Source organism: Solanum pennellii, chromosome 8 (assembly GCF_001406875.1).
Source record: "Solanum pennellii chromosome 8, SPENNV200".
Taxonomy (NCBI): Eukaryota; Viridiplantae; Streptophyta; class Magnoliopsida; order Solanales; family Solanaceae; genus Solanum; species Solanum pennellii.
Window position 1 is genome coordinate 66,511,607 of NC_028644.1, and position 27,060 is coordinate 66,538,666.

The window sequence follows — 27,060 nt, forward strand, 5'->3', positions numbered from 1 at the left end:
ATATAATTATTTCTATGTTCATACCATATTGACATACAATCACACAACCTAGTTTAATATCGAAAAAGGATATGTTTTTAAGGATAACAACATATTTAGTATAATTTTATAAGTGAAATCTGAAGAGGTTATAATGTGTACATACCTTTGCTTCGTAATTCCATCTTATAAAGATAGAGAAACTCTTTTCAATAAACCTCCGCGATAAAAAATGCACATATATGACATCAAACATTTTTGTTCTCTTTTTTTTTTAATCTTGATTTGCAAAAAAGAAGGAAAAAATATAAACGTGATGACAAAAAAAAGTTTATCCTTAATAATTAGATATGATTACTATATACAAGGTAAAAATCAAGTAGATTAATGGAAAACGAAAATTGCCAAATCAAACTCATCCAAAAATATAAAATTGAAACAATTATAAAAACAAATAAAGTAAATTTCAAATATTTTATTTATACACTGATTGCTTCAGAAATAGTACTATATATATTCAGCTTAAAAGAACCAAAAACTTTCGCCGCATATTTTCTCCATTAAAAGCTTTAAATAAAATTTCAAATGGCTTATTTATGCTCACAAAATTTCATCTTTATCATTTTAATCTTCTGTTCCATATGTTTTTCTTCTTCTATTCCTTTCATAGTATTGCATGGTAATCTTTATTTGTATATATATCGTCATTTTTATAACTACATATATTTCTTACGTCGATTATCATTTTATTTTGTTGTTAACAGTTACTATCTATTGTTTTGTTATTATGTTATTTCATACTGCTTTAGATTATTTTTTCTTGCGTCGAGAATTTATTAGAAATAATTTTTCTATCTTTGAAATAATATTAAAATTTGAATACACTATATTCTCCCGAAAACACACTTTATGAAGAAATACTGAATATGTTATTATCGTTGAAAAATAATTTTTTTTTGGGTTGATGGCAGGACTAGGAGAGTCTTGCAACGATGCAGGAAGTACATTTTACACGTCACAACTCAGTCTCTTGTCAAAATCCAATGGTTACTGCTTGTACGTTTTTCATTTTTTTTCCCCTTATTTGTAACATATTATTTTGTAACAGTATAGTCTCTAATTTTTCAAAAAAGTGTATTAATATTTATTGTTTTGTATTTTGTTATTTTTGCTGTTATGTTTTTCTTTTTTGTAATTCTATTTCGAAAACTTTTCTTTTGAATTTAGTATGTATCAATAAACTACCTTTTTACCTCACACAGATAGAGATGATTACACGAAATGTGTTTATTATTATTTTTATTCTTTTTCAATTATAACTTCGAATACTTATTATTATTTTTTCATTCCAAAACGGCCTCTTCTCATGCATGAAATTAACCAATATTCTAAAATCCATATTTTCGCAACTACTCCAAATTTATTATAATTGTCAGTATATATATGTTAAATTTTTATAACTATGATTATTTATTGACATATATGATAATTACTTTATATATTTTCGTATATTACTATTGTTTTTACTAGTATGATTTAAGAATGTTTGGATTTTTTTTTTCTTTTTTTGGCAGAGAAATTGGAGATGGAGTGTATAGTTCTTACTATATGCCTCTAGAAAATCAGGTAACAATTGATTAAAAAAAAATAGTGATTCTCATTATTTTGATTGGATTATTAATTGCATATTAAAATTCTTGTGAATTGTAATCTGTGCCTTTCTCTTTTTTGGCCCATGCTGTACTTGTAGGTTCAAATTGCTTGTGAAAAGGTATTGAACATCCACTGGATTATTCTTTTATATTCTTTTAGTTAATAAAATAATGCTCCAGTCCAATAATAATTGTTCACTATATTAAAAATAAGTGTCTAATAATATTTGTTTCATTTAGAAAATTAAGAGATAATTTACTTTTTTTAAACTATTTCACATTCTTAAAGCATTAAATTTAATAAAGTCGAAGAATAATATTACCCCTATATTATTTATTGTTTCTTAAGAGTTGTGTCAAGTCAATAGTGGACAACTAATGTTGGAACGAGAAATAAATAATTAACGAAAAAGAGAAATCTATGGAGAAATCTGAATGTGAATTGAATTACAGGTGAAGGGAATGAAGGAACTTCAACAAGGTTACAATATAGTTGGTCTTTCACAGGTAAATTCATCTATAATCATAAATTTGTCTCCCTTGTGATAATTCTGGTGTTCGTGGTAATTTTTGTGCATCTTGATTAATTTTATGATATATTAATACTTTTCATAATTAGCATTAACAGATGTCAGGTAACTTTGTCCATCAAGATTAGAACAAATAGCAAGAATCACTCAGTGTTTATATCTGCACTGAAATTTAAATCTAAGACCTCATAACTCTCGATCACTTTTTTAATTTAAAAATTAATAAATAAAGATATGTCAATCTATATTTTATTTATATATTCATATTTTTTTCCCAGGGAAATATGGTAGCCAGAGGACTAATAGAGTTTTGTGATGAAGCACCTCGAGTAAGAAGTTTATTAATATATTTATCTTATTATTTACATTATTTATTTTATCATTTATTTTTATTATTATTTTTTGTAACTAAAATTGTGCCACAGGTCAATAACTTTATCTCAATTGGTGGACCTAATGCTGGCATTGCTTCTGCTCCTGCTTGCACTGTATGTAATTTTGTTACAACATGAATATCAATAGCAAGGTCTCAAATTAATATGATTTTTCGACATGAATATAGATTTAATCGGATACTAAATTTCTTTTATAAACAAATAAAAAAGAACAATAATCACATGACTCTATGATATGTAATTTTGTTACAACATTAACATTAATCATAATCAGAGATCTTGAATTAAAATCTTGAATATGATTTACTGATATGAATACAGACTTGATCGGGTATCGAATTTTTTTTTGCAAACAAATAATGATAAAGAAAACAATAATCGCATGTATCACTTAAAAATACTAACTAGCAAAAATATTTTTTGTTATTAATTGACAGGGTAACCCTTGGTGTGATGGAGCTGGTGGTATTTTTGGAATTGGAATATATTCTGACTATGTTCAAGTATATTTATCTTCAAATGTTACTCTTAATCAATTTATATTTTATTTTATTATAATGTTTTTTCAACTGATTATTTTCTAACACATCAGTTTTTTTTAATTAATATGCAAATCTTAGACTCATTATGCTCCTAGTGGCTATATCAAGCTTCCAAATGTGAGTAATTCTTTGTTTTTATTCCTTTTTATTATTATTTAAATTTTAATATTCTTTAAAAAAATATTTTCTTTTTTTTTCTCAGGATATTGCTGGATATTTAAGAGGTTGTAGATATTTGCCAAAGCTTAATAATGAAATTCCTAACGCAACTAATCCAATTTATAAGGAACGTTTCACTAGCTTGCAGAACCTTGTTCTTATCATGGTACATTTTACTCTTTTTTTAATAAAATAAAAATGAAAATTAATTTAAAGATTTACTTACTAAATAATTAGTACTATTTTATTTTTAATATGTTTACAGTTTGAAAATGATGGTGTAATAACTCCAAAAGAAAGTTCTTGGTTTGGCTTTTATCAAGATGGAACCAATTCTCAAATTTTGCCACCACAAAAGGTAACATTATTTCCCTCTTTAAATTTTAAATTCCAGTCGAGTCGAGGATCTATTCAGAAACAACCTCAAGATCGTAATTTTAAAAAATAGGAGATAATTTTTTTTTATTTTTTTGACAGACTAATCTTTATCTAGAGGATACATTTGGATTACAAACATTGGATAAAGCTGGAAAAGTGAAGTTCATAAAGTTACCAGGATATCACTTAGTAATGGATATTCAAGAAATGCAACAAAATGTTGTCCCATATTTGATTGATGGAGCACTAAAGAATAAAGCTGATGCTCAAGTGGGACATTGATTATTTTTTTTAAAAAAAATCTTGTATTGTTCAAATGGAAAATAAAAAAAACTACTACGCTAACTATGCCTCACTACCAAACAAGTCTGTCTCGATCAAATATGATAAATCCTATCTGCACCCACCTGAAAATATGAGGATGTTAAAGCACCAAATATATATATCAAGATTCAAGGCAAAATGATTATTTGGTGTTTGCTGAAAATAAAACAGAAAAAATAGGTTCTAGCTGAGTGAATTAACAGACATATTATACTCAATCTTCTCATTTGCAACTTTGAGAAGTATATGGTATATTTCGTATTTACATAGAGAACGACGAACGTCGTCGTGGTTTTTTGGTAGAGAAAGCTGAAAAAGTAGACACCTTAGCTTATAGCATCTTTATATATACAGAGGAAGTATATGTACAACTTATTAACTTAAGAAAACACATGTATATCTACAGTAAAACTTTCCAGCTGCTTGCTCTCTGGAGTCAGCTTCTGATTCGGAATCTTCTGGTCGGTGTGACAATGTAACCACATACAGGAGAGTCTTGCTAAGGCTGCCCCACCAGCAACTCGAACCCTGTAAATCAAATTCAAATCAGCCCAGAGCTCAGATCCAGCCACCCTAGAGTCGAGGCTTGAATTATATCCATCTAGATCTGTTTCGGTTATCACAACTACAGCACCATCATCGAAGGCTAGCAAATTCCGTCTGGAGAAGATTGAGCTCCGTGGGATCATACTAGTCAAGGGGGTAGAACTGTACGACTTTTTCACCATGAGATGGTAAAAGTCCTGGACAGCCTGATAATCAGTGGGGAAATAGAATCAGCAACAATAGCCAAAAAAATAAAAACCAAGTCAACTGGAGTATCTACCATCAATCTCATTTAAGGAGAAAAATAATGCATATTAGAGAAAAAGGATATAAATATGAGGTAAATCTCGAGACACCTGTCGTTGTGTAGAGGCCAAAAGCACCCTAGGACGAATTGACTTCACATAGTTATATGCATCATTTGGTGTCATCTGCTTGTACTTAACCTACAAAAGGAAAGAAACTTTAGAAAGAAATGGGTAAAGTGATCTTTAAACAATCCATTCAACAAGTCTTAGTTTACCCACCAAGTAGCATAAGACAATGGTCGTGCTACGTCCTCGACCAGCCTTGCAGTGCACGTATGTACTTTGTCCATTGGAAGCATTTTCTTCAAAGACAAACAAGAAAATTTTGTATAAAGGCTTAAACTACTAGTAAACTCTCCTCTAGCGGTACTTCAAGCAATCTTTTGGAAATTTTTATAGTTTCTGCCGGGGGATGGGGTAGAGGTTCAATCTTGATTAGGTAGGAAGGAAGCGGAGAGAGTTCAAGAGGAAAAACATAGAAATTTACCAAACCAGGCTAATTTAATGGAACTTTGTACTCACCCTTATTTGTTTCCATAGAAAGCAACAAAACAGAAAACAAGCCACCAAACAAAGGGATAGACACCTCAAAAAGTACTATATCCAAATAGAAGGCCAGCAACTTAACAAATGTAGTCCCCCAATCCCATTTTAAGTGTCATAATCACAACTTAGTGAGTCAAAAAAAAAATTTGATTGGACCAGTATTGTTGACTTTTACTTAACAATGACATTTGAATTAGTAAAACATTTGACATGTAGTTTAAGGTACTTTTTGTCATAGTCTCAAAACATAAAATTTGATTATCGAAGAATCCTTGTCAACCCAAGAATTGGACACTTTAACCCTCAGACTGTCATGTTTGATTTGATGGAAACTGCTCATAGTTCCAGAGTTGAAAAAATTAGATGAATCTCAAGATGGTAAATGACTGTGATGCTGTGACAAAATACCAAAAGCATCCAGGAATTTAGGTCAAGAATGTTGACATTACTGTGAAATCAACAAACTAATTAAAAAATGGAGCCAAAGGGCTGGGAAGGTACACACCGTGGATGAATTCTACTGCTTGACATATATTATTCAGAGATGGGGCAAATAAGTAATCTCTTGTTGGGAGAACCAAATGACGAATACCATGAGCCTGCAAGAAGTAATAAATAACAATAATGTGAAGAAAAAGAAACTTGATCATGTAAAGGGGAGCAAATTTAAATAACAAATCATAATTTAAAAGTATTTGAACGAGACAATTAGTTAATAGTGAAAAGTAAAACGTGGGAATTAAGAAGTGAAAGACTTCTGTACTGGGGTAAGGTAGGAAGGAAACAACTACTGTATCCCATTTGTATAATTAATACTAATGGTAATACCATGAAGAAGATCAGAACACAAACAGTAAATAAGGTCCTGAAAAAGGGTCACTATGGACAATTGGACTGTTTCATCAACATATGTTTGGTGCATGTACAGCCTCCTCAGCTAGTGCAATGTTACTCAAACATACTTAATTCGTGTATTACAATTTCATAGGGATACAAAAGAAATAAGAGGAAGGAGAAGCTTGAATGAAGCCTAACTTTTTATTTCTTCCTATTTAGATGAGGAAAGACCAACTTAAATTTTCAGTGAAGCATAACAGAAAGATCAAGCAAAGGGGTACAGAAGAAATAAGGAGAAGGGTCCTGAAGGTTAAACTTGAATGATGACTGACTTCTTTTTTTTTTTTTTGGAGGGGGGGGTTTTATAGATAAGGAAAAACTGACTTATCTTTTAATTGAAGCATAACAGAAGAACTAACCTCATATAAAGATGTCGGAACTAAAGTCTCATATGGCTCATTTAGGGTGACAACACCGGAGACACCAAGCTCCTTTAGCCTTTTAACATCAGATTGGAAAGGGACAGCACCTAATAACACAAACTAAACAAAAAATTAAGTCAGTACTACAATCTTGTTATACCGCAAAATATTGAAGTACAAACTACTAACTAACTATTCACTAAAAAAGAATTTGAAAGAATGAACATCGATCAACCTATGGGATCTTCCAAGATGGTCATGCATACACGCAAACTTAATCTCCAATGTGAAGATAGATGCATATGGAATTACAAGAAATGCATTTCAGCTTATATAATGTGAGCTAAAGATGAAAGCACATTCTTTAATATCCCTATAAGTAAGTAACTGGTGGAGAAAGATTGTACGACATTCAAAAAAAAATTGCAGGAAATGTAAGAGTTAATCTGGGATGATACTAGTGAGAGTAACTAACTTTATAGCAGTGAAAAGAAAAGAAGAGCTGAACAAGTTTAAAATTTGTCCATATTCCTGGATAACTATGCATCCTTTGCCACTTGTCACAGATTAGTGATTAGAGGCAAATTTCTTTGAGCAGATCACCACAGAAAAAGTATTAGTTCCCATGTGTCATTGTCTTGTCATTCCTAGGACAGACTAGTTTAGTCATCTTGCTAATGTGTTTGATACAGAGTAGTGTATTGATCTTAGTATATTCCTTTTTTTATGATAGAAAGCATGCCCAGATAGAAATTAAGATTGATATTTCTACAAAATTCAGTTCCACCCAACTTTCTAATAACCATGCATATACTACTATTATTCGGTATTCATGACTAAGAAGTTCAGCAAGATGTTATAACAGTTAAACATTGGCAATCAAAGTAATCAACTTTAACGAAACTGACATTTCCAAAGCCTTTCAGAAAGACCTATCCTGCCTCGAATGACAATTAATTAGAATGAATTTCTAATATAACTAGTTCAAACTTTATCAATACATTACATGAAACATTCCAACTTATCAAAACTATTGAAGCATACTGAATTCACTTGTACATTGACATAGATCCATATAAAGACAACAGAATTCACTACAAGTGTATACATTAAAGGGGAAACAACAATAAAAACAAGGCATTCATTACAAGTTTATACAGTATATCCAGGACCACAAAAAAGTGTCAAAAGCCATACACGAAAAGGTTATTATACCTCATCAATCCAGTCCCACCAGCGAAATTCTAACTGAATCTTGTTCCTAACAACATTGTAGAGAAGTGTCGGGTAAAACAAGGCCCGAGCCCCAACTCCAACCATCACCCTCCTTACATCTAACACAACAATAGCATTCTTGCCACTACTACCACTAGAACACAACACCTTAGATGATTTCTCTGCCTTCTCTATCACTCCACCCACCACCACCTCCTCCTTCTCAGTCTCCAACCCTCCTCCCTTCTCTTCCTCTATATACATCATAATACTTGGAAGACCAAAAAAAAAATATTATATACAACCCACTGATCAAAAACAAGAGGGAACAACACGATGCAGAACACACTCTCTAAAGAAAATTTACACAACGCACTGATAAACAAAGTGCAAATTCCACAATCTTGCACCTAAAATTTCAAACAAAGAGACGACTCTTCAAAATCAACATACAAACAAACCGACCCTTCTCTCAAAATTAGGCAAATTATCTATGAAACGGATCTGAGTCGCTGAAATTGCAACAAAGGTTCGAACTTTGATCGAAATCAATATAGGGCTTGCAAATTTCGACCATATTAAGAGAAAAAGGTATCAATCTGACGGCCAAGATCTGGCGGAGACAGTTGAGACCCTCGATTTGCAAAAACAATTGAGTCGGAATCGGTAAAAGAGTGGAGATGGCTTGGAATTGAAGAACCCTAGACAATACTCTACTTGAGAATTCAGATTGTCCCCTTTGTATATGTGTGCCACGAAATTTCCTACGTTATAATAAATATAAAAGGGAAAAGATCTGATATGCCCTCAACTTTGTCATTTGGAGCTGATATATGCCCTTACCGTTATACAAACGGCTCACATATACCCCTGCTGTTACAAAATGGCTCACATACACCCTTTATTTAACGGAAGTTAAAAAATTAGTTTTAAATTTATATTTATTACTTCTAATTTTTTTAAAAAATTATTTAAGGGTATATATGATTCTTCTATCAAAGTTCAAGGTATATTTTCATTTTTTTCATGCATAAATTATTTTTTGACTTCTTTTATTATAATTATTTGAGTTTCTTATTCTTATTTTGTTTTTTTCTTTCATTCCTTAGTTTAAAGAAAAAAAATTTAAACTATTTTTTTTGTGCGTATTGTAATTTAATTTCGTATTCGAAGAAAAAATTTGGTCATCTACAATAAGTTTTACAAAAATATTAGTGAAACATAAATAAATTTGATTATCAAAATAATAATTATAAATTAGTCATTGAAACCAAAAAAAGTCAAAAAAAATATGTTTGACGAGGATTAAATTTACTCATATGAGATTATATTTTTTATAAAATAATTATAAAAATTTAGATTAAAATAATTTTTTTTTCCATTTCCGTTAGAGGAAAAGGGTATATGTGAGCCATTTATTTACAAGTAGGGGTATATATGAGCCACTTTCATAATCAGGGGTATATCAGCTCTAAATGACAAAGTTGAGGAATATATCAGACCCTTTTCCCAATATAAAATTAATTAAAGTAAATTTTGTAGGAGACGATGACGTGCAAAACCCAAACTACAATTTACGAATCACATTTAAGGCCCTTTTATTTGATTGGATGACCTCGTTGTTATCCCATATCTTATGCTAATAGTGTATTATGTTTGAGATAATTGTTTTTATAATTTATGGGCACGTTAGTTAAATTGATCTTAGTAATGAAATATCACATAAATAAGTTTTTTAATCGAATAAACTTAGGTAACCCGTTTTATAGGTTTCAAATCCTTTCTAGTCTTCCACTTGAGCACTAACTTTTTGATCGCACACCGGACATTGGGACTCTTATGAGTTGGACTTCACTCCTTGGTCCGGTCATTGATGGGTTTGGCTCGATTTTTTTGACTGATTTTACCAATACAACAAGCACATTGCAATGAGCTCGATTGAAAAGGCATGAGAGGCATTCGAGCTAGGACGCATATGAAGCAATGTACTAAACCATTAGTTGGTGAAGAAGCCTTTATCCGATGGTTCTCCTGCTACATGTTGGCATCAAACAGAAAGTTCAGAGAGTTTCAAAGAACTTATTTTGAAATGAGAAAACATTGATCCAATAATATCCATTGTTCAAATCCTGAATACTAGACTAAAGTTCTTGCTTTATCAATAGATGCAAACAATACTTGAAGCAGAAAATCTCGAAAAAGATCATCTAGTGACAAGAATTATATCTGAAAAACGAAACAGCAAATTGTGTTAACACTATTATCAGGTAATTGAGGAAAACTATAGGTAATAGCCAGCAGCACATCTGATTATTGCAAATGAGAACATTCATGCTTGAATGTCATCAAATTTTGGAAGTGAGAGACAATTCTTACCCAGAACTCATATTACATAAGTCAAGTACCAACTGTTCAAGCAGTAACATGGGCTAAACTAATGAAGTGTACACAGAGATATTTTTCCTTTAATTATTGAAATCCCATTTGCCTCTTTTCCTTCTTATCAGATTCAAGAACTCCTCCTCTTCACATTCATTCACACAGAGTGATTCTGGTGAAAGATCATTGGATTTTCGTCAACTTTTTAGACTGATTCACTTCCAATGCACAGCGTTCAAAGTCCCAGTAAAATGAATAGTAGGGAAAGTTCAATTCTGTATATACGGCTTGATCGAAAGCACCGAACGAAGAAATGAACAATGTGAGGACTAATATAGAGGAATATAAGGGAAGAACAAGCACTAAACCCGCTCATGCATAGCCTCAACAACTAACAGTGTGGAATATTCCATATAACTGACGAGGGCACCCTTTTGGTGCTTAAGTAGGATCAACATATTAATGTAATCGCAACATTCATCAGCTCTTAACGTTACCAATACTTGAAGCTAAATCTTCTTTCCCACAACGTCTAAGACATCCAATTACATTCTTAACAGAAGGACCTTTGAGCTGAATTCTTTTCTCGACCATCAGATGAGCAAGACTAGCAGCTTCCGCAAGATGATTTGCATCGCATAGTCCAGCCATAAGAATAGAATAAATATCAGAATCTATAGAAGATACACTTGCAGACTGCTCAATCAAGTGATATCCATCAAGTATCCGATTTTGCTGACAAAGCCATCGTATTATTGTGCTTGAGGTGTAGCTATCAGGCTTTAGGCCACCAGTCAACATTCTCCTAAAAAACATTTCTGCCTCCTCGACTTTTCCAATCCGAAATAACGATAAAACTAAAGAGCTATAGCAAGAATCATATGAAATACCACTTTTAGCTACTCTGTCAATGATCTTATGAGCTTCCTCCACATGCCCCTCTTTGCAAAGACCGTAAATCAAAGTAGAGATAAGTACCCTATTTGGTTTACACCCAAAATCCATCATTTGGTCCAAAATACTTAATGCCTCAATTGACTGACATTTCTCAACAAAATTTTGAACCACGGTAGTATATGTAACGACGTTAGGCTTACACTGCCCACCATCTTTTTCCATTTCTCTCAATAACTCAAGTGCCCTTTCCAAACTCCCGAACCTACAAATCCCATCAAGAAGAGCTGAATAGGTAACCGTATTTGGTATACATCCATGTTCCCTCATAGCTTTGGTTAATCCACAAGCTTCTTCCAACCTACCCACCTCAGACAACCCCTTAATCATCACAACATAGGTGATCATATCAGGATGAACATCAATCAGGTCCATCTCTCTCATCAAACCCATTGCTTCATCCATATCTCCCTTCTCACATAATAATCGAATAACTACATTATACATAATCGTATCCGGGCGACAATTCAACTCTTTCATTTTCCTCAACACCCACAAGCCCAAGATTGCATCTTTTCCCTCTCTACACAAATTCAACACAACTTTAAACATCTTAGCACTTGTGACATATTTATGCAGCCTATAAGCCTCAATTGCATCTCGAATAACTTGCGGCTTACGATCCACTCCAAGCAGTTTATAAGCTCTACTGTACATGTAGCTACTATGTCTATAGCTGGATTGAAGACCAGCCCAAATGAAGAATCTCAGACACATTTGGGGATCATCAACAGCGCATTTCTCCAATACTTCATCAACACATCGAGCATCTAGCTTAGACCTAACTGAGCTCAATGTTCTCTCCATACCCGATACATTTTTATTTTTCAGCAAATGACTTAAGTATTCTCCAGCTGATGATGAAGAAGTGCTGACTAAATGTACCAATTTGAGTGAAAAAATTGGTTTATTGAGTGATTTAGTATCGGCGAATAGGCGAGAAATTGATGGAAGAAACATAATTTTTCTCATAAGAAAATGAATTCTAGATATGCTGTATTTTGAACTGCGAGAAAATTGAAATATATGGAATGATAGAGCAATAGAAATGAAGACGGGAACCTGTAACTTGTTTTTTCGCCGGAGAAAGAGGCACCGATAGGAAAGACGCCGGAAACTGCCGTACTTGGGAAGAGATTGGGGAGGCGTAAGTTAGCGGCCGAAGAAAACAATATGGGCCAGATTTGGGCCCAAATATTCCATTTCAGCTAGATTTGGGCTTGTGAGTACAACCGGGGCCTAATGGATCGAATCTGATCATTTAAAATTGTTTGTAATTGGTATTATAAAAAAAGAAATATTTCAGAAATAGCAAACATAATAAAGCTCTATAGCTATAGTTTCGATAATTGCGCTCCTTAGTTATAATTTTGTTTGCTATGAAAGTTGCGGCTGTATATTTCTGTCATTTTTATATTTCGCTTGTGAATATACAAATAGGATAAGTATATACATATTATGTATTTATATATTTAGGAATTTTCAGGAACTCTGTTTGTATATTTCGCTTGTCAATATACAAATAGATTAATTTATTATGATTTTTTTATATATATCTTATATAAATATTTAGGATAAACAACTAAACATATTATACATGAAAAAATATAATTAAAGGTAATTTAAAGAGAATAGTAAATAGTTGAGTGACTTGTTACACATATTATACATATTTTTAGAGTACGATCAAATGATTCAAAAATCACCTTTACTCTTTTATGATATTAACTCGATATACACATATACTATTCATGTAGATAGTTGAGTGACCATATAAGATATTAACTCGATATTATATTGTGGTTTTAAACCCCTCACACGAAAAATTATAATTAAAAAGATAGTATAAAATGAACGGAGTATAATATCGAAAGATTGAAGGGAAAAGATTATCTTTTTTTGAAGAAAAAAAAAAGTGGGGACAATACACACAATGAGGATTTGTAAAGAGGGTTGTTGTACAATTCAAAGTTGAAAAGGAGGTTTGATTAAGATAGAATCTGATACGTTAACATGTTGTTAATGGCACATATCTTTTGAATTTTTTTACCTTTAATCAAAGAGATAATCTCCCATTAACTTTTGATTTCTCCTAATTACCCTCTGAAGAATCAAAATAACCCTTTCTTAAAGATTCTTAATTACAAAATTGATGGACAACTTGAAGAAAGGCATATATAATAGCAATTCGGATTAATTAAAACATCTTTTTTCATACCAAATACATAAATAATGTCGTCACATATACTTTATTGCTTGTATAAATATTTTATCTGGATGATTATAATGTAAATGGGGAATTTATACATTAAGTCAACTAATTTATCGTGAATACTTTATAACTTTTAATTCGAGATCATAAAAATTATTAAATCAAAAATTTCATATTCAATCCAAATGTATGCTAGTCATTGGTAATAGGGGACAAAACTAATTGTGGCAAGGCTATACATACTTTTCTTTTACTCAGAATTATCATGAAAATGGATTAGCTTGTGTGGAAAGTATATGTCAACTGAGGTAACATGCAAAATAAGACCATTATTCAACTTATTCCTCACCACCAAAATCTTAGCTTAATTATTATTTATTTATATGTTGAAAGTTGGAACACTAAAAAAAATCATATATGTTTATGTTCTAGAAAATACAAATCAAAATACCACTATTTGGGACAGTTATTTATCGATAAAAATATAATTATTGTTACTTATATTTAGCGATACTTTAAATATAAAATTATTAACTCAGTTACGATAACAAATATTATTATTAAAAAATATTTTATTATTATTAAATATCTCTTTTATTATAGTCTGACCTAGGGAATCTTGGAACTCTATCTAGAATCATATATCAAGCTGTAGATATATTGATGACTTGGTATTGCATCAAAATGATAAAGCTTTTTACAAAAGAATAATAAGATAGCATGGAATACAACAACTATTAAGAAGACAAAATACCTTGCATTCACATTAAGAAATGGACATCATGCATTAAACCTCTAAGAATATTGTCTAAATCTCTTGATATTACACTCATATATAATAATAATAATAATCAAGAATGAAAAAAGAAGAAGGAATAAGAAAGAATTTCTAAATACCAACCCATTCACTTAAATAAAAAATAGACAATGAATAACATGTATAATATGTGTATAACAAGTACATAATCTATCTGATTATTGATGCAAGTGATGTTAAATTTAACTGATACGACATTATCTATTTCTCATGCGACTTTTTGATAGAATAAATATCAGATAACTCTATTACTAAAAACAAATAGGGCATAGCAAATATTTTCTTGGTGGGGCAACAAATTAATTAATGAATTAAATACCTTTTTGTTTTCAAATAATAATATTTAAACGATGGATCACCAATTTTGTCACTTGGTGGTCCTTAAAAAGCATAGAGCATAAACTCCAAACAAAGTTAATATTAGATGAAAGTGGGGAGGGTAGACAATATAGAAAGAAAAGCATAGCCTTCCAAATTAAAGTTTAATGCAAAAAACTCATCATATCCCAATTCCCACATACAAAGCTAGCGTACCCATTCCAAAAGGAAGAATCCTAACCATTCCCCACGCAACCTCTTGGTCCCCTCATTTTTCTCTATTCCCAAAATACCCTTCAACACCCCCCCCCTCCAAAAAATAATAATAATAATATGTGATGTTAATAGTGCAAAACTACTCAAAAAGAAACTCTACTATTACTTATCAACAACAATGAGTATTTTATTTTAAAAAAAGTTATTCAATAAGTGTGATGTAGAAAACGGAGCTTAACCACTAGAGTGGGAGCAGGACTGACAGTTTCTGAAGAAATGATACATATGATATCTTAGGCGAATTTCAAATTGAATTTTATAAATTTGACGTGGCTCAAAGGATAAATTTGTAAGACTGGTTGATCCAAAGCAGATAATATGTGTCATGAGTTTGGGCGGTCGACAGTAAGAGTATTTCGTAGCATTTTCACATAGTGGTGAATTGACAAAATAGGAGGACAAGAATGTCATAACAGTGGAATCTTTTTAAAGATAAAAGAAATTAAAGCATATAGCTTGAAATCAAATCACTCATTCCAAAAACTTTCTTCATCACTCTCTCTATACTTTTCCTTAGCATTAAGACTTCTCCTCATCCATCATCTCATCTTCTTTTCACATTTTGCAACATAAAACAACATCCAAAGACAAACCAAAACTTCCTCTTTTTTTCTTCAATGGGAGACAACACATCTCCTAACACCTCAAAAAAACAGAAAAAAGACACTGAAGTTCCACAAAACCATGCAAAACATACTAAGTTTTATAACCATTTTCTCTTCAAAGCTTCACTTCTTGTGATTTTTCTTGTTGTGCTTCCACTTTTCACCTCAGAAGCTCCTGATTTCATCAACCAAACTCTTCAAACAAGAAGTTGGGAAGTTCTTCAGCTTATATTTGTTGGCATAGCTGTTTCATATGGACTTTTTAGCAAAAAAAGTGATGAAACAGACAAGGAACAACATAACACAAAGTTTGATAATGCTCAATCCTATGTATCAGGATTACTTCATGTCTCATCTGTTTTCGATGATGATGATACCGATAATCATGATGAAAACAAAGTTCAAACTTGGAATAATCAGTACCATAGAGGTAAAAATCCTGTTGTAGTAGAAAACCATAGCCTTAATGCACAGAGAGCTACTAATTCAAGAATTGGCGAAAAGCCTCTTCTTTTACCTATTCGAAGCTTGAAATCGCGTGTTCTTGATGATCATTCGGGAGAAAGTAATGGATTAAGTTCAAAATCAAGAAATGGGGATTTTTTAGTGTCAAGTCCTAAGAAATTGGTGGAGAGTTTAGAGGAAAATGTTGTTCGTCCATCGCCTATTCCATGGCGATCAAGATCAGCAAGAAACATGGAAATGAAAGAAGATGGTGATTTAGTTAAAAAGATTGAACCTTTTTCTTTAAGGTCTCAATCTTTTAGATTACCTAAGAATAGTAATAACTCAAATAATTCCTCTTCACCAAGAACTCTTTCTCCTTCACAATCAAGAAAATTGTCCTTTTCACCAGAATCACAATCCAAGATTGTTAATGAAGATGTAGTGAGAAAGAAAAGCTTTCGTAAATCGAATCCTCCTCCACCTCCACCACCACCGCCACCACCACCACCACCACATTTCTTCTATAAGATGAGATCAACCTCTAGTGTTACAAATGACAATGTAATATCATCTGATAAGGAATTGAGGAGAAGCATAAGGAGTGTGCCAATGGGTGAAAAGGTCCAAACACCAAGAAAAGCATATTCAGCAACAACAACAGAGTTGAGGCCATTCATTGGAACAAAAGAATTCACATGTCCTGAAGAAGCATTTATAGGAACAACTGATAAAATGATGCATGAAAGTTACAACTTTTCGACAAGATCAAGATTTATGGAATTCCCAAATGAAGAGAAGAAAGAATATGTTGAGAAATTCCTTGTGGAAAGTGATCAAGAGGACTCAGAGAGTGGTAGTGAAGATTATGATTACTTTGAAGAAAACGCGGAGAAAACAGAAACTGAAACTCAGAGTGATCATGAAGGACCAGATGTTGATAAGAAAGCTGATGAGTTTATCGCCAAGTTTAGGGAGCAAATTAGGCTTCAGAGAATTGAATCCATAAGAAGATCAGCAGGGCAAACTACAAGAAACCTTGTAAGATAACCTAATTATACTTATTTGAGTTTTCTGTTATACAGAGATTTTTAGCATATTGTAATTAATTATCTCTGCCTCATCTACTATAATTCATTTGTTAACTATGAGGCTTCTTATGATGACAATATCTGGAATGAAAATCTTTTCATTATCCCAGCTTTCTTAACAACAACAACCACGTCTGGGAAGAGTGATGTGTATGCAGTCTTACTCCGAGTGGAAGTAGAGAAAGTTATTTTCGATAGACTCTTGGAACAGGTAAAACATATCAAAATCAGCATGAAAGTGAATACTATATAGTGAAGAAAACATATGACGGAGAAAAGCAAATAGTACGATAACTAGGGGTGGGCATAAATACCAGAAAACCGAATCGAATTGAAAAATTTTGGTTTCGATTCTTTTTTTCGGTTTGGTTTGGAGTTTGGTGTAAGGGTTCTGAAACTACGGTCCGAAGTTTTATTAAATAAATTTTAAAATATTTATTATATTACTTAATTTTTAACTTTACTTGGCTCATTTCAATTTTTATATTTAAAGCCTAAACTTAAATAGCAAAAATCTGAACGACAAATTAGTAAACCCTAAAGCCATAAAGTCTAAACAAAACAAAACTCAATTCAATTTAAGTTTGAGCTGCAACTTGGTGTTTGTACTTTCTAATTTTTACTTTATGATTTTATCATTTTATGTTATTACTTTGAAGTGTGAACAACAAATTGATGTTCTTACCTTTTATTGTTAGATTGTTAGTTGTTACTTTGAAGTTTGAAGTGTGAAGTGAACAATAATTGTTACTTTATCATACTCTCTCTTTATTTTTATTCATACCAGGAAACCAATTTAAAAATACCGAATTAAATTGAACCGAAGTAGAAAAAATCGAACGAACCGAACCGATTTAGTTTGATTTGAAATATGATGCACACTTTTTTAAAATCAAATACCGAAGATTTGAACTAAAATTTGATTAAATCAAATCGAAAAACCAAATGTCCACTCCTAACGATAACCAAAGCAAGGGTTAATTGTACTTATAGTGTCGATATATATAACTAAAATCCTTTAAATTTATACTAATACTCTATTCTGTAATATCTGGAAAAGAATGGATTTTTACTGATAACAAATTTGTATATCAATTTGATTTGCACTTAATATAGCTTATGTGTCCCATTATCATAATCTAACATCATTTCAAGTTGCTACTTTATTATTAGAGGATTTTAAAACACAATTTAGATGAGGGTCTATTGGTCTAGCTATTCCAAAGACAGAGTACTATCTACGTATATTCTATTTTCTTCAGATTAAATTATACTATATGGAATTATTCGATAATGTGTTATTGTTATTATTATTGCAATTTACACGACTTTCGAATAAACTGGTTTTTCAGTAATACTCATAATATTTTATAATAGCAATATTTGTAGCATGAATTAAGACTTCGGAAGCACTTTTCCTCTTTTTGTGTTATATAACTAAAGAGGTAGGCAACATTGCTCAAGTGTTAAATATCATTTCTCCGCCTATAATTGTAAGATTATAAGTTCGAATTATCAAAAGATCAAAAAAATAAAAAAGTTTTTTATGAAGAATTATGTAAATACTCTGAATAGTTTACCGAATAAATTGAATACTTGTCATCATGATATATTTCAACATCAAAAAATTTCTCTTCATCGCGAGATTGATTGGATCTACCGCTTGCCACCCCAACCCCTCACTCCTCACCCTATCCACCCCAAGTGTTTTCCCTATATTACTACAAAACAATTGTAATTTAAAACATCTATTTTAAATATAAGAACGAAGGAAGTATATTATTTTAGAATAATTAAATTGAGATATTATGAATAAAATTAATTAAATAGCCAAACTTCATACAAAAATGTATATATGAAGTTTGTCCGCATAAACAATATAATAGGCTAACTTCATATTTGCAAGTCTAGATTTTATAACAGTAGATGAAAAAAAGAATTAAACTTCAGTCTCATAGGTCTGAAGCGATTAAAGCTTTTAATAGTTATGACTTATGGCTACATGTTAAATAACTTCCACCCAAATTGGCTATCTATGCAAACTAACGTCTTGGGCCTTTTTGTGGACTATAATTGCACATTATGTACTGATTACGCTATGATGACTTGTTATGTGATCATCACACTCCAATTTATAATTTTATTTTCTATGCTCTAAAGTTCGATAAATCTTAATCGTATCGGAAAAATCTTATTCATACTGACTTTACGGCAAAACAATATTCTGTATCGTATACTTAAAAGAATGAAATAATCCTTATTACCTATTTTTCATAGTTCTAACTTCTGAGTTATCATTTTCCTACTTATACAAGATATCACAAGTATACATAATTGTGATATAAAATATTGTTTAACTATTCAAGCAATCATTAGAAACTATTTTATATTCCTAATGACTAGACAATGACAAAGGAACAAGAAACAGCTTCAAGACACTGAACTTGATGAACCAAGCAAAAAAATGTTGTTCTTAGGACGTTGTCTCTTCTATTTTAATTTCACAATGTTACTTATATTTTGAGCGAAAGGTCTATTAAAAATAATTTCAATCTAATATAACTAAAATTTATGTACATGTTAATATAGTTCAAACTCCACTTATAAAACTACACCATTAATAGTTAACATATTCTCTTTTTGATTTATAACTTAGCAACTAAGGAAAGTTATTTGATAGGACAAGCAATTAGCAAAAAGTTAGAAATACAAAGATATGATCAAAAGACAAACTTTAAAACTTGTGCAAGTAAATCTATAACAAAAATAGTTGATATCCTTCATAACTTTACATCTAAATAGTCCTTTTCCTCTTACCCTACCAATAACCTCAAAATGGGGGGAAAAAGCAAACTATTAGTACTTACTACCAAATATAGTAACCCTAATTTGTAAATACAAGAAAAAGATATAGTCATCATCAATAATAGAAATCAAAGATTCTTTGACCCACCAAATCCCCCATTCTCAAGTCCCAACAACCATATCTTAGACCATAAAAATTCATATTTTTCATACACAAAACATTATGGTACTCTATTACAAGTTTGTCTTGTCACTTTCATTTGACCAAATTGCCCTTCTTGCAAAATCATGATCTAGGATGTAGTGCATTGGCCCATAGGTTAAATGGCATGGGCCTGGGTTGGGCCTGGCCCATTGGAGTGGATGTGGGCCCAGATGAGGATGACGGTGGGCCCGCGACACGCTCACATGAAGGGCACATGGTGAGGGTGGTGGGAGGGGTCATTTGCATGTAGAATTGAGGTGAAAGCTTTAATGCCCTCAACTCTTGAACTTCTTTTTGTAATCTCCGGTTTTCCTCTGTCAAATTCTCACAACATCTTTTCAAGAACTCACAGTCAACTTCTGTTTGCTTCAACTTTGTCCTGTTTACAAAAATCAAATCTCCATAAGAAAAAGAACGAAACAAATACGTAGGTCTAACGATCTAAAAATATTGTCATACTTGTGTAAGATAATTCAAGCAACATAGCTTAGTTGTCATGTGTGGACCTTTTACATGTACTTAATTGAGATGTTAGTGTACATAAAAGTGGCTAAATTGAAGTAATAATTTGTAACACTTAACGTGAATAATTCTTTTACTGATCTGATAATATAAAAATTCTTTGTTAGACGCTAAATTTCGAATGGATCTAGATATGTGTGACTCCAACAACTTAATTTACTATTGATCACTTCTAGAAATAATAATACTAAGGATCTCTTTATCTACGTATTAAATTATTTGAGATTATAATTCTTGAACTAATTCATCTTATTTGGAAAGTGGAATAAAGTTGAATATTCAAGATCCAAAGTACATGTTTGATTGACTATATAAAATTTTATCCTAATTCAATAATATTTCATCTTATCCCGCATATTAAACGATTCATAATTGTGAATTGTGATGGACCAATAGAATGGAGCCAATCAATAAAGTATGATGAGGAGACAATTTCTCATTGTGGGGTTCCTAAATGTCTAACTAAAGACCAAAATAGCATATGATTTGGTCTCATACACTCACATGAGACATGCTGTTTTAATCTTTAAGTCATTATTATTATTATTATCACTCCTATCATTTTCAATAATCATGATGATCATTGTTCTTATTATAATTATAGCAGTGAAATAAAATACCATAAATACCCTTGAAAAGAATACAAAATTACTAAAATATCTCACCTTGCCCTCCTATTCTGAAACCACACCTCAACTTGCCTAGGCCTTAATCCCAGTCTTTTAGCCAAAGCCAGCTTTTGTTTCTACACATAAAAAAAAACAAATCTGTAAGCAAAAACATACAATGACCAAAATACCCCTCAAAAACAAATTTTTTTTTATCAAACTTACTGGATTGAGTGTGTTGTGTTCTTTGAAACTTTCTTCAAGAATGGCAGATTGGTCTTTTGATAGCCTTAATTTCTTTCTAGAAGTTTCTCCATCTTCTTCATCAGAACCACCTCTTTCCATTTCATGTTCCTCTTGATCACAATTATTAGCTTCTCTTTCACTTCTCTTATTTCCACTCACACTCGAAATCGTACTGTTCGGCGACGAAACGCCGGCTTCTTCGTCGGCGTCTCCCGTCGCCGGCAGCCGATTCACATCTATTCCCTTCAAAAAAGTCCTCGTCTCCACTCTACATGTCTCAATGTTCCGATCTGTAAAAAAAAAAATATTTACGCAATTCGATCACTTTAAAAAATAATTACACATGATAGCGATGGTAATGTTCACGTAAAAAATAAACATCCTTTTTTATTTGGGCCTTGGAAAAAGCCCATGGCCCGACCCTTTACTTGAATACCGCATAACGAAAGCTTAATGCACGAGATTTCAATCAGATCTGAAAGTAAAATGTAGAGATATAAAATTAATTACCTGAAGAAGGGAATAAGGAATCACTCCAAGCAGTTTTTTGAATGAGATTGAAAGGTGAAAGATTGATCTGAGTATTCTTCTTGTTGTTATTATTGTTATCTGGAAAACTAAGGCTAAGGCTTAACCCCAAATCTTCTTTTTCAACCATCATTTTTGTTTGCTTTTTTTTTTTTTTTAGATTTCTTGAAGAAAAATAGAGCTAAAAAAAAGAGCAGTGATGTGAAAAGAATTTATTTATTTTTTTCAGGTAAGAAAGATGAGGAGAATTAATGGGGAGTTGTTGATTTAGAGAGAAAAAAAAGATAAGAAACTTTGGAGAGTGATATGAGTAGGAAGTGCAAATGAGGAGGACTTATATAGAAAGGATACAATGCAAAAATTTTCCCCTTTTTACTTTTAATAAAATTATTTTAAAAAAACCACTCCGTCTGTCACAATTTATACGATTTATTTTTCTTTTTAGTTATCTTTATATACAAAATGATATCTATCACTCCTCTTAGATTAAAGTTTTTTGAAAAAAAAAAAATTCTTAAATTCTGTGTCTGATCAAATTATATCATATAAAAATGAGACGAAGAGCATATTTTTTCCCATTCTATATCAAATATTTATATGTAAAATATGGAGTTCATTGAATTTAAAATCACAAATTGGAAAATTTATTTCTACAATCAAACATTTCTAATAAAATGATTTTTATTTAAAAAAATTTATTTAAACATAATAGAGAAATCTCGATCATTCTATCAGAACTCACGTGAATAGTTGAATAGTAGTAGTGGGTTATTGCACAAATGGTCAAATGATGACAAAGGAGTGTCAGAGAAGGGGTACCAATTATCACAAATCATAACTTTTGCCTCCTCTAAATAATTACCTCCATTTTTTTTACTTTTCTTTAGGAAGAGAGGACCCATTCCTTGTTCCCAAGAGACACTTGAATTGTTATTTATGGCTGTGGTAAATGTGAAAGGAAGAAGATGCAAATAATCAATGATAATAGAAGAAAGTTTTGTTCTCAATGATGTGTTTGGGACTTTGGAGTATGTGTATTTAATGTTTTCTTTTTTCATTTTATTAGAATATTTTTTTTACATGTTCAAACTAATTTTTGTTTTGATTAAATATATCTAGTTTCTAATTGAGTATTCTATAGAATTTTTTTACCTGTTATATCTTTAATTAATTACTTTGAAAAATTTAAAATCTTTTGAAAAGAAATTTTAACTTTATAATTAATAGATGTAAATAACAAACTCGTTATGCCAATAAAAAATTTTCTTAATAAATGTGTCAATTTAAAAATTGACAAATAATAAAAAAAAATTTAACAAGTAATTAGGGACAGATGTAGTAATATAAAATTAAAAACTATGTGATCAATTAAAATATACATTTATTTTTTAATATAATAAAAAAAATAAAAGTGTATAATGAACAAATAAAAATAGAGGTAAAGTAATACTTCCTCCATCTACTTATAAATTGTTATTTTACGCTTTTTAAAAGTCATTTGTCTAGTTTTTAAAATTAAAGTTAAAGTATATTAATTTAATATTTTATATCAAAAATAGATATTTAAAAACTATACAAAAAATAATATAAATAATAAATTTTTAATATCAATTATGAAATTGTATATCGTAAAATGAAATTTAAAATTTTAATAATTTAATTTTAAAAAATAAATTATGATAATTAAAAATAAACCGAAAAGATAATAGTAGGAGTATGTTCTCTTTTTTAACAATCCTCTAGTGTTTGACCATTGACCGGTATCAAACAAAACCATTTAATGGTATTGGCTGATTGAATATCTTTTTCCACTTCTTTTCATTTTTTTTTTTTTCAAGTTTTTTTCTTTTTATCTTTTTCTGTGACCTGGGTAAAAGGGCTTCTTTTTCTGCTAAAAAAAGAAAAAGAATCGACTTTATTTAGGTCTTATGATTTATTTGGAAATATTTCTTTTTCATACATCACATGGTTAAGTTCTTTTATACCCGTGCAACCTTTATTTTTTGTTTATTTAACAAGCAAAAAATTAAATGTAAAATTCCTGTTTTATTCTACTTGATCAATTTTAAAGTAAAAGTCATGATTTTTTTATACGATATTAGGGTTATACTCGTTGAGTCTGATGTACATCATCGGATCAGATAGTGAAATATTCGATAAAAAATATATGAACAAGGATTTAGTGGGATGAAGTGTTAATGAAACTTATCACACATCAGATCGAGATGAGAACCCTAAGATTAGATTAGCTAGCTTCAAGATCCATTTCTTGACATTGTAGCATAGCATGGTCCATCCCAACTATTATGTACCAATCTTGGTCCTATATTAAATTATTGGCTCATAAGATGTCAAGCACGGACTCGATGTTCAAGAGTCACACATTGAATGAAAAAATAATAAATGATCTCCGTATAAAGCGTTGGATAGTCCTATATTCATGAGCTAACATTTGAAATCGACTCGGACCAAATCTATCTCTTTGATGAGAGGGACAAACAAAAGACGAAACTACATTGTATATGTTATTCGAACGACGTATAGTACATAATGAATTTCCTTAATTCTTTCGTACGTTTATTTTTTATTTTTTTAAAAATTTACTTCTTAAAAACTCTAACTATATTATTTTACAATTATTTATAAATCGATTGAAATGTAATCGAAAATAAAACACAATATTTGACCCCATAATTATAATTGGTTAAAAAAGATGCTAGGAACACCCATAGAAAACAAGAAAATGACCCACAAGCACTAGAGGATATGAAATGAATTATGTGCAACAATATCCTTGCCCAATAAGATTAAAACAAATAGCCAATAATGGTGCAAATCAAATGAATAATAATGAAAGGGAAATGCACATTGGTAAATTAATATATGATTGCAATTAATAGACACCTTTTTTTCTTGGCCAACATACCCAACTTCAATTGCCATTTGCCCATTTGAATTTGTCCCTACAACCATCTCCTTAAGGCTCCACTCTCTAGTCATTTCTTTGTGAAAAGAAATTTTGTACTCATTTAATAATCATATTATGTAAATAATTTTTACATCATCAATCAATCTTATAACTTAATTAAAATATATGTTCTTTGAAATCAACCTATAAAAATTATTTTTTTTATGACTTCTGATTAAATAAAATTGTCTTATATTTTAAAAAGATTTAATTTGATACATCTGATCGAGGATATATAAGTATTGATTTACTACGTAATAAATATATTTGGTGGTATAATGAGATATACTACCAAATGAATCTACAAGTGCTAGTAAGTGAACTACTTAAATTGAGGGGCCAATATAACTATATGTGACCAATAATTGTACATACTAAGGCAACTTTATGGAACCATATATTAGAGTTTGCTAGAAAGTCTCAATCAAATAATTTGACATCCTTATGAGTTTATAGAACAAAGGTCGCAATTAGGGACAACTAAGATGGATGTGGCCATTGAAGCAAAAAACGAAATGTTGTATCAAGAAATAGACATTTCACTCTATAAATAATTAAACCAATTCACATGTTTTTGTCACTTAAATACATGAGTTGATGAGAAAAGGAGTCAATTTTTGTACTTCTAAAAATTGATATGATGAAATTTTGTATTTCAATTGGAAAAGTGAAATAAAATATCCTAATTTATAATCTAAAGATTGAATAACTTAGATTTGAATAAAATATAAATTATAAAGTAATGTATGCCTTATATAGAAGGTGAAATAATCAATTCTTACATACCTAATATGTACATGAAATAAAATATAAATTCACTCGTAGTCATAGTTTATCGACTTACTAATACTTGCATAATCAAATAAGTATGGAGCCATCTTTTCTTTAGGGATTTATTCGAACTCTCCGTTAATAAAAAGTATATTATCTCTTATATGGTTAAAATTTTTTAAATTTATATAATAAATGTCATTTTCTTCAACTATTTCATGTGTCATTATTTCAAATTTTGAACCCTTTATTGAAAATTCTGAATTCGCTTCTTATTTATGGGACGAGGGGGTAGCGGGGGTGGGAGACAAGGAAGGGTGGTGATCACGTGGGTCAAAGAAAGTAAAACACCCTTAAAATCCCAGAACTCACGTGCTTCATACCCCAACCATGTCGTGCTGGTAGACACGTGGTTTCACGTATCACTCCATTTCCTTTTTTTTTTTTAATAAAGCAAAAATATGGATTTTATTTTATTAACTTACCTCTTAAGAAATTTATTAAAATTTTACAAAATCAAGAAATAAATTATTCCACAATTAATCACTCAAATTTTTTATTATTTTCTTCATTTCAAATTAATTAAATTACTAAGATATTATTTTAATATGAATTAAATTGTTTAATTTTTTAGATTACTTTTAGATATTTTTTAATTTTACACTTCATTAATTATTTGAAATTAGTTATTAATTAATATTTAGTTATTCTAATTTAAATTTGATACTAAATTATGCCTAATTTATATCTTAATCTTATTTTCTTACAAAGTGTAAAAACACCTCAACAATTCAATTAATTAATAAAGGAGTATTATTATTATCTCATATTATGAATGTGAAGAAAGTTATAAATTAAAATTTTCCTATACTAAGTAAATATACATCAATTTTTAAAATAAGAATGAATAAAAATAGACGATTAAGTTCTGTCCCAATTTATATAATACATTTCAGATTTTTAGATTAATCAAATTTATATTTGATTATAATTTTTTAATTGTTTTTTATATATTTAGAATTATTTATTATAGTGACTTGTAATAGTTCTACGTAGTTTACAAGTATATATTTTACATTCTTAAATAAATATACGAAAACGAATTGTATCACATAAATCGAGATAGACGGAGTAACAAGAAAGCATAATTGGTGGGGTCGCACTTCCCATACAGCTCGTGCGTGTCCTCTTGTCTCCCTATTACCCGACAAGAACTCTACCTACAATCATTTGAACTCCTCTGCTAATCCTTAACCTTTCTCACGTGATGTTCTCGCGCGTGTTCTTCAACCACAATTTCCTATTTTCATTTTCTTTTTCTTTTTTCATTTTCGTTGTGACTGAAAGAAGAAGTAAAAATAAAAATTTAACAAAAAAAAAATAATAGTGACAATTGTATTAATACAAATTTAGAAAATAAGTTAGTTCACTTTTCAGTCTATAATTCTAGCTCATCAATTTCTAAATAACATAGTTTT

At 30.5% G+C, this 27,060-nt stretch overlaps 5 protein-coding genes across 5 annotated transcripts; 2 read left to right on the forward strand and 3 right to left on the reverse strand.

Moving 5' to 3' along the window:
- Positions 1-943: 943 nt before the first annotated feature.
- LOC107027862 (palmitoyl-protein thioesterase 1-like) lies at positions 944-3,998 on the forward strand. The gene is made up of 11 exons (XM_015228912.2): positions 944-1,035; positions 1,554-1,605; positions 1,730-1,750; positions 2,085-2,138; positions 2,440-2,490; positions 2,587-2,649; positions 2,994-3,059; positions 3,177-3,215; positions 3,301-3,423; positions 3,523-3,615; positions 3,735-3,998. Exons 1-11 carry the CDS (start codon positions 944-946, stop codon positions 3,915-3,917), a joined length of 837 nt encoding a protein of 278 aa, XP_015084398.1. The 3' UTR covers positions 3,918-3,998.
- Positions 3,999-4,143: 145 nt separating this feature from the next.
- Positions 4,144-8,595, reverse strand: LOC107029103 (putative dual specificity protein phosphatase DSP8). The gene is made up of 6 exons (XM_015230420.2): positions 7,834-8,595; positions 6,616-6,738; positions 5,865-5,958; positions 5,033-5,115; positions 4,862-4,951; positions 4,144-4,711 (listed from the first exon to the last, which is right to left on the reverse strand). The coding sequence occupies exons 1-6, from the start codon at positions 8,098-8,100 to the stop codon at positions 4,340-4,342; spliced, it is 1,029 nt and encodes a 342-aa protein (XP_015085906.1). The 5' UTR covers positions 8,101-8,595; the 3' UTR covers positions 4,144-4,339.
- A 1,522-nt stretch (positions 8,596-10,117) lies between these two features.
- LOC107027297 (pentatricopeptide repeat-containing protein At5g47360) lies at positions 10,118-12,230 on the reverse strand. Its single transcript, XM_015228473.2, has one exon. It carries the CDS (start codon positions 12,136-12,138, stop codon positions 10,693-10,695), a length of 1,446 nt encoding a protein of 481 aa, XP_015083959.1. The 5' UTR covers positions 12,139-12,230; the 3' UTR covers positions 10,118-10,692.
- A 3,010-nt stretch (positions 12,231-15,240) lies between these two features.
- On the forward strand, positions 15,241-17,353 carry LOC107027094. Its single transcript, XM_015228266.2, has 2 exons — positions 15,241-16,879; positions 17,040-17,353. Exons 1-2 carry the CDS (start codon positions 15,407-15,409, stop codon positions 17,046-17,048), a joined length of 1,482 nt encoding a protein of 493 aa, XP_015083752.1. The 5' UTR covers positions 15,241-15,406; the 3' UTR covers positions 17,049-17,353.
- Positions 17,354-19,659: 2,306 nt separating this feature from the next.
- Positions 19,660-22,161, reverse strand: LOC107027091 (homeobox-leucine zipper protein HAT4-like). The gene is made up of 4 exons (XM_015228262.2): positions 21,826-22,161; positions 21,295-21,605; positions 21,127-21,206; positions 19,660-20,318 (listed from the first exon to the last, which is right to left on the reverse strand). Exons 1-4 carry the CDS (start codon positions 21,974-21,976, stop codon positions 20,021-20,023), a joined length of 840 nt encoding a protein of 279 aa, XP_015083748.1. The 5' UTR covers positions 21,977-22,161; the 3' UTR covers positions 19,660-20,020.
- Positions 22,162-27,060: the final 4,899 nt, after the last annotated feature.

Bases quoted from the DNA above. Each gene is read 5' to 3' on its own strand.
- LOC107027862 (XM_015228912.2), top strand. From the start codon at position 944: ATGGCAGGACTAGGAGAGTCTTGCAACGATGCAGGAAGTACATTTTAC. The intron at 1,036-1,553 runs GTACGTTTTTCA...TTTTTTTGGCAG, and splicing joins AAATCCAATGGTTACTGCTT to AGAAATTGGAGATGGAGTGT. The intron at 3,616-3,734 runs GTAACATTATTT...TTTTTTTGACAG, and splicing joins AAATTTTGCCACCACAAAAG to ACTAATCTTTATCTAGAGGA.
- LOC107029103 (XM_015230420.2), bottom strand. From the start codon at position 8,100: ATGATGTATATAGAGGAAGAGAAGGGAGGAGGGTTGGAGACTGAGAAG. The intron at 5,116-5,864 runs GTGTGTACCTTC...TTGTCTTTGAAG, and splicing joins AGCAGTAGAATTCATCCACG to AAAATGCTTCCAATGGACAA. The intron at 4,952-5,032 runs GTGGGTAAACTA...TTCCTTTTGTAG, and splicing joins CCATTGTCTTATGCTACTTG to GTTAAGTACAAGCAGATGAC.
- LOC107027297 (XM_015228473.2), bottom strand. From the start codon at position 12,138: ATGAGAAAAATTATGTTTCTTCCATCAATTTCTCGCCTATTCGCCGAT.
- LOC107027094 (XM_015228266.2), top strand. From the start codon at position 15,407: ATGGGAGACAACACATCTCCTAACACCTCAAAAAAACAGAAAAAAGAC.
- LOC107027091 (XM_015228262.2), bottom strand. From the start codon at position 21,976: ATGATGGTTGAAAAAGAAGATTTGGGGTTAAGCCTTAGCCTTAGTTTT. The intron at 21,606-21,825 runs GTAATTAATTTT...TTTTTTTTACAG, and splicing joins TTCCTTATTCCCTTCTTCAG to ATCGGAACATTGAGACATGT. The intron at 20,319-21,126 runs GTGAGATATTTT...TTTTGTAAACAG, and splicing joins TTTCAGAATAGGAGGGCAAG to GACAAAGTTGAAGCAAACAG.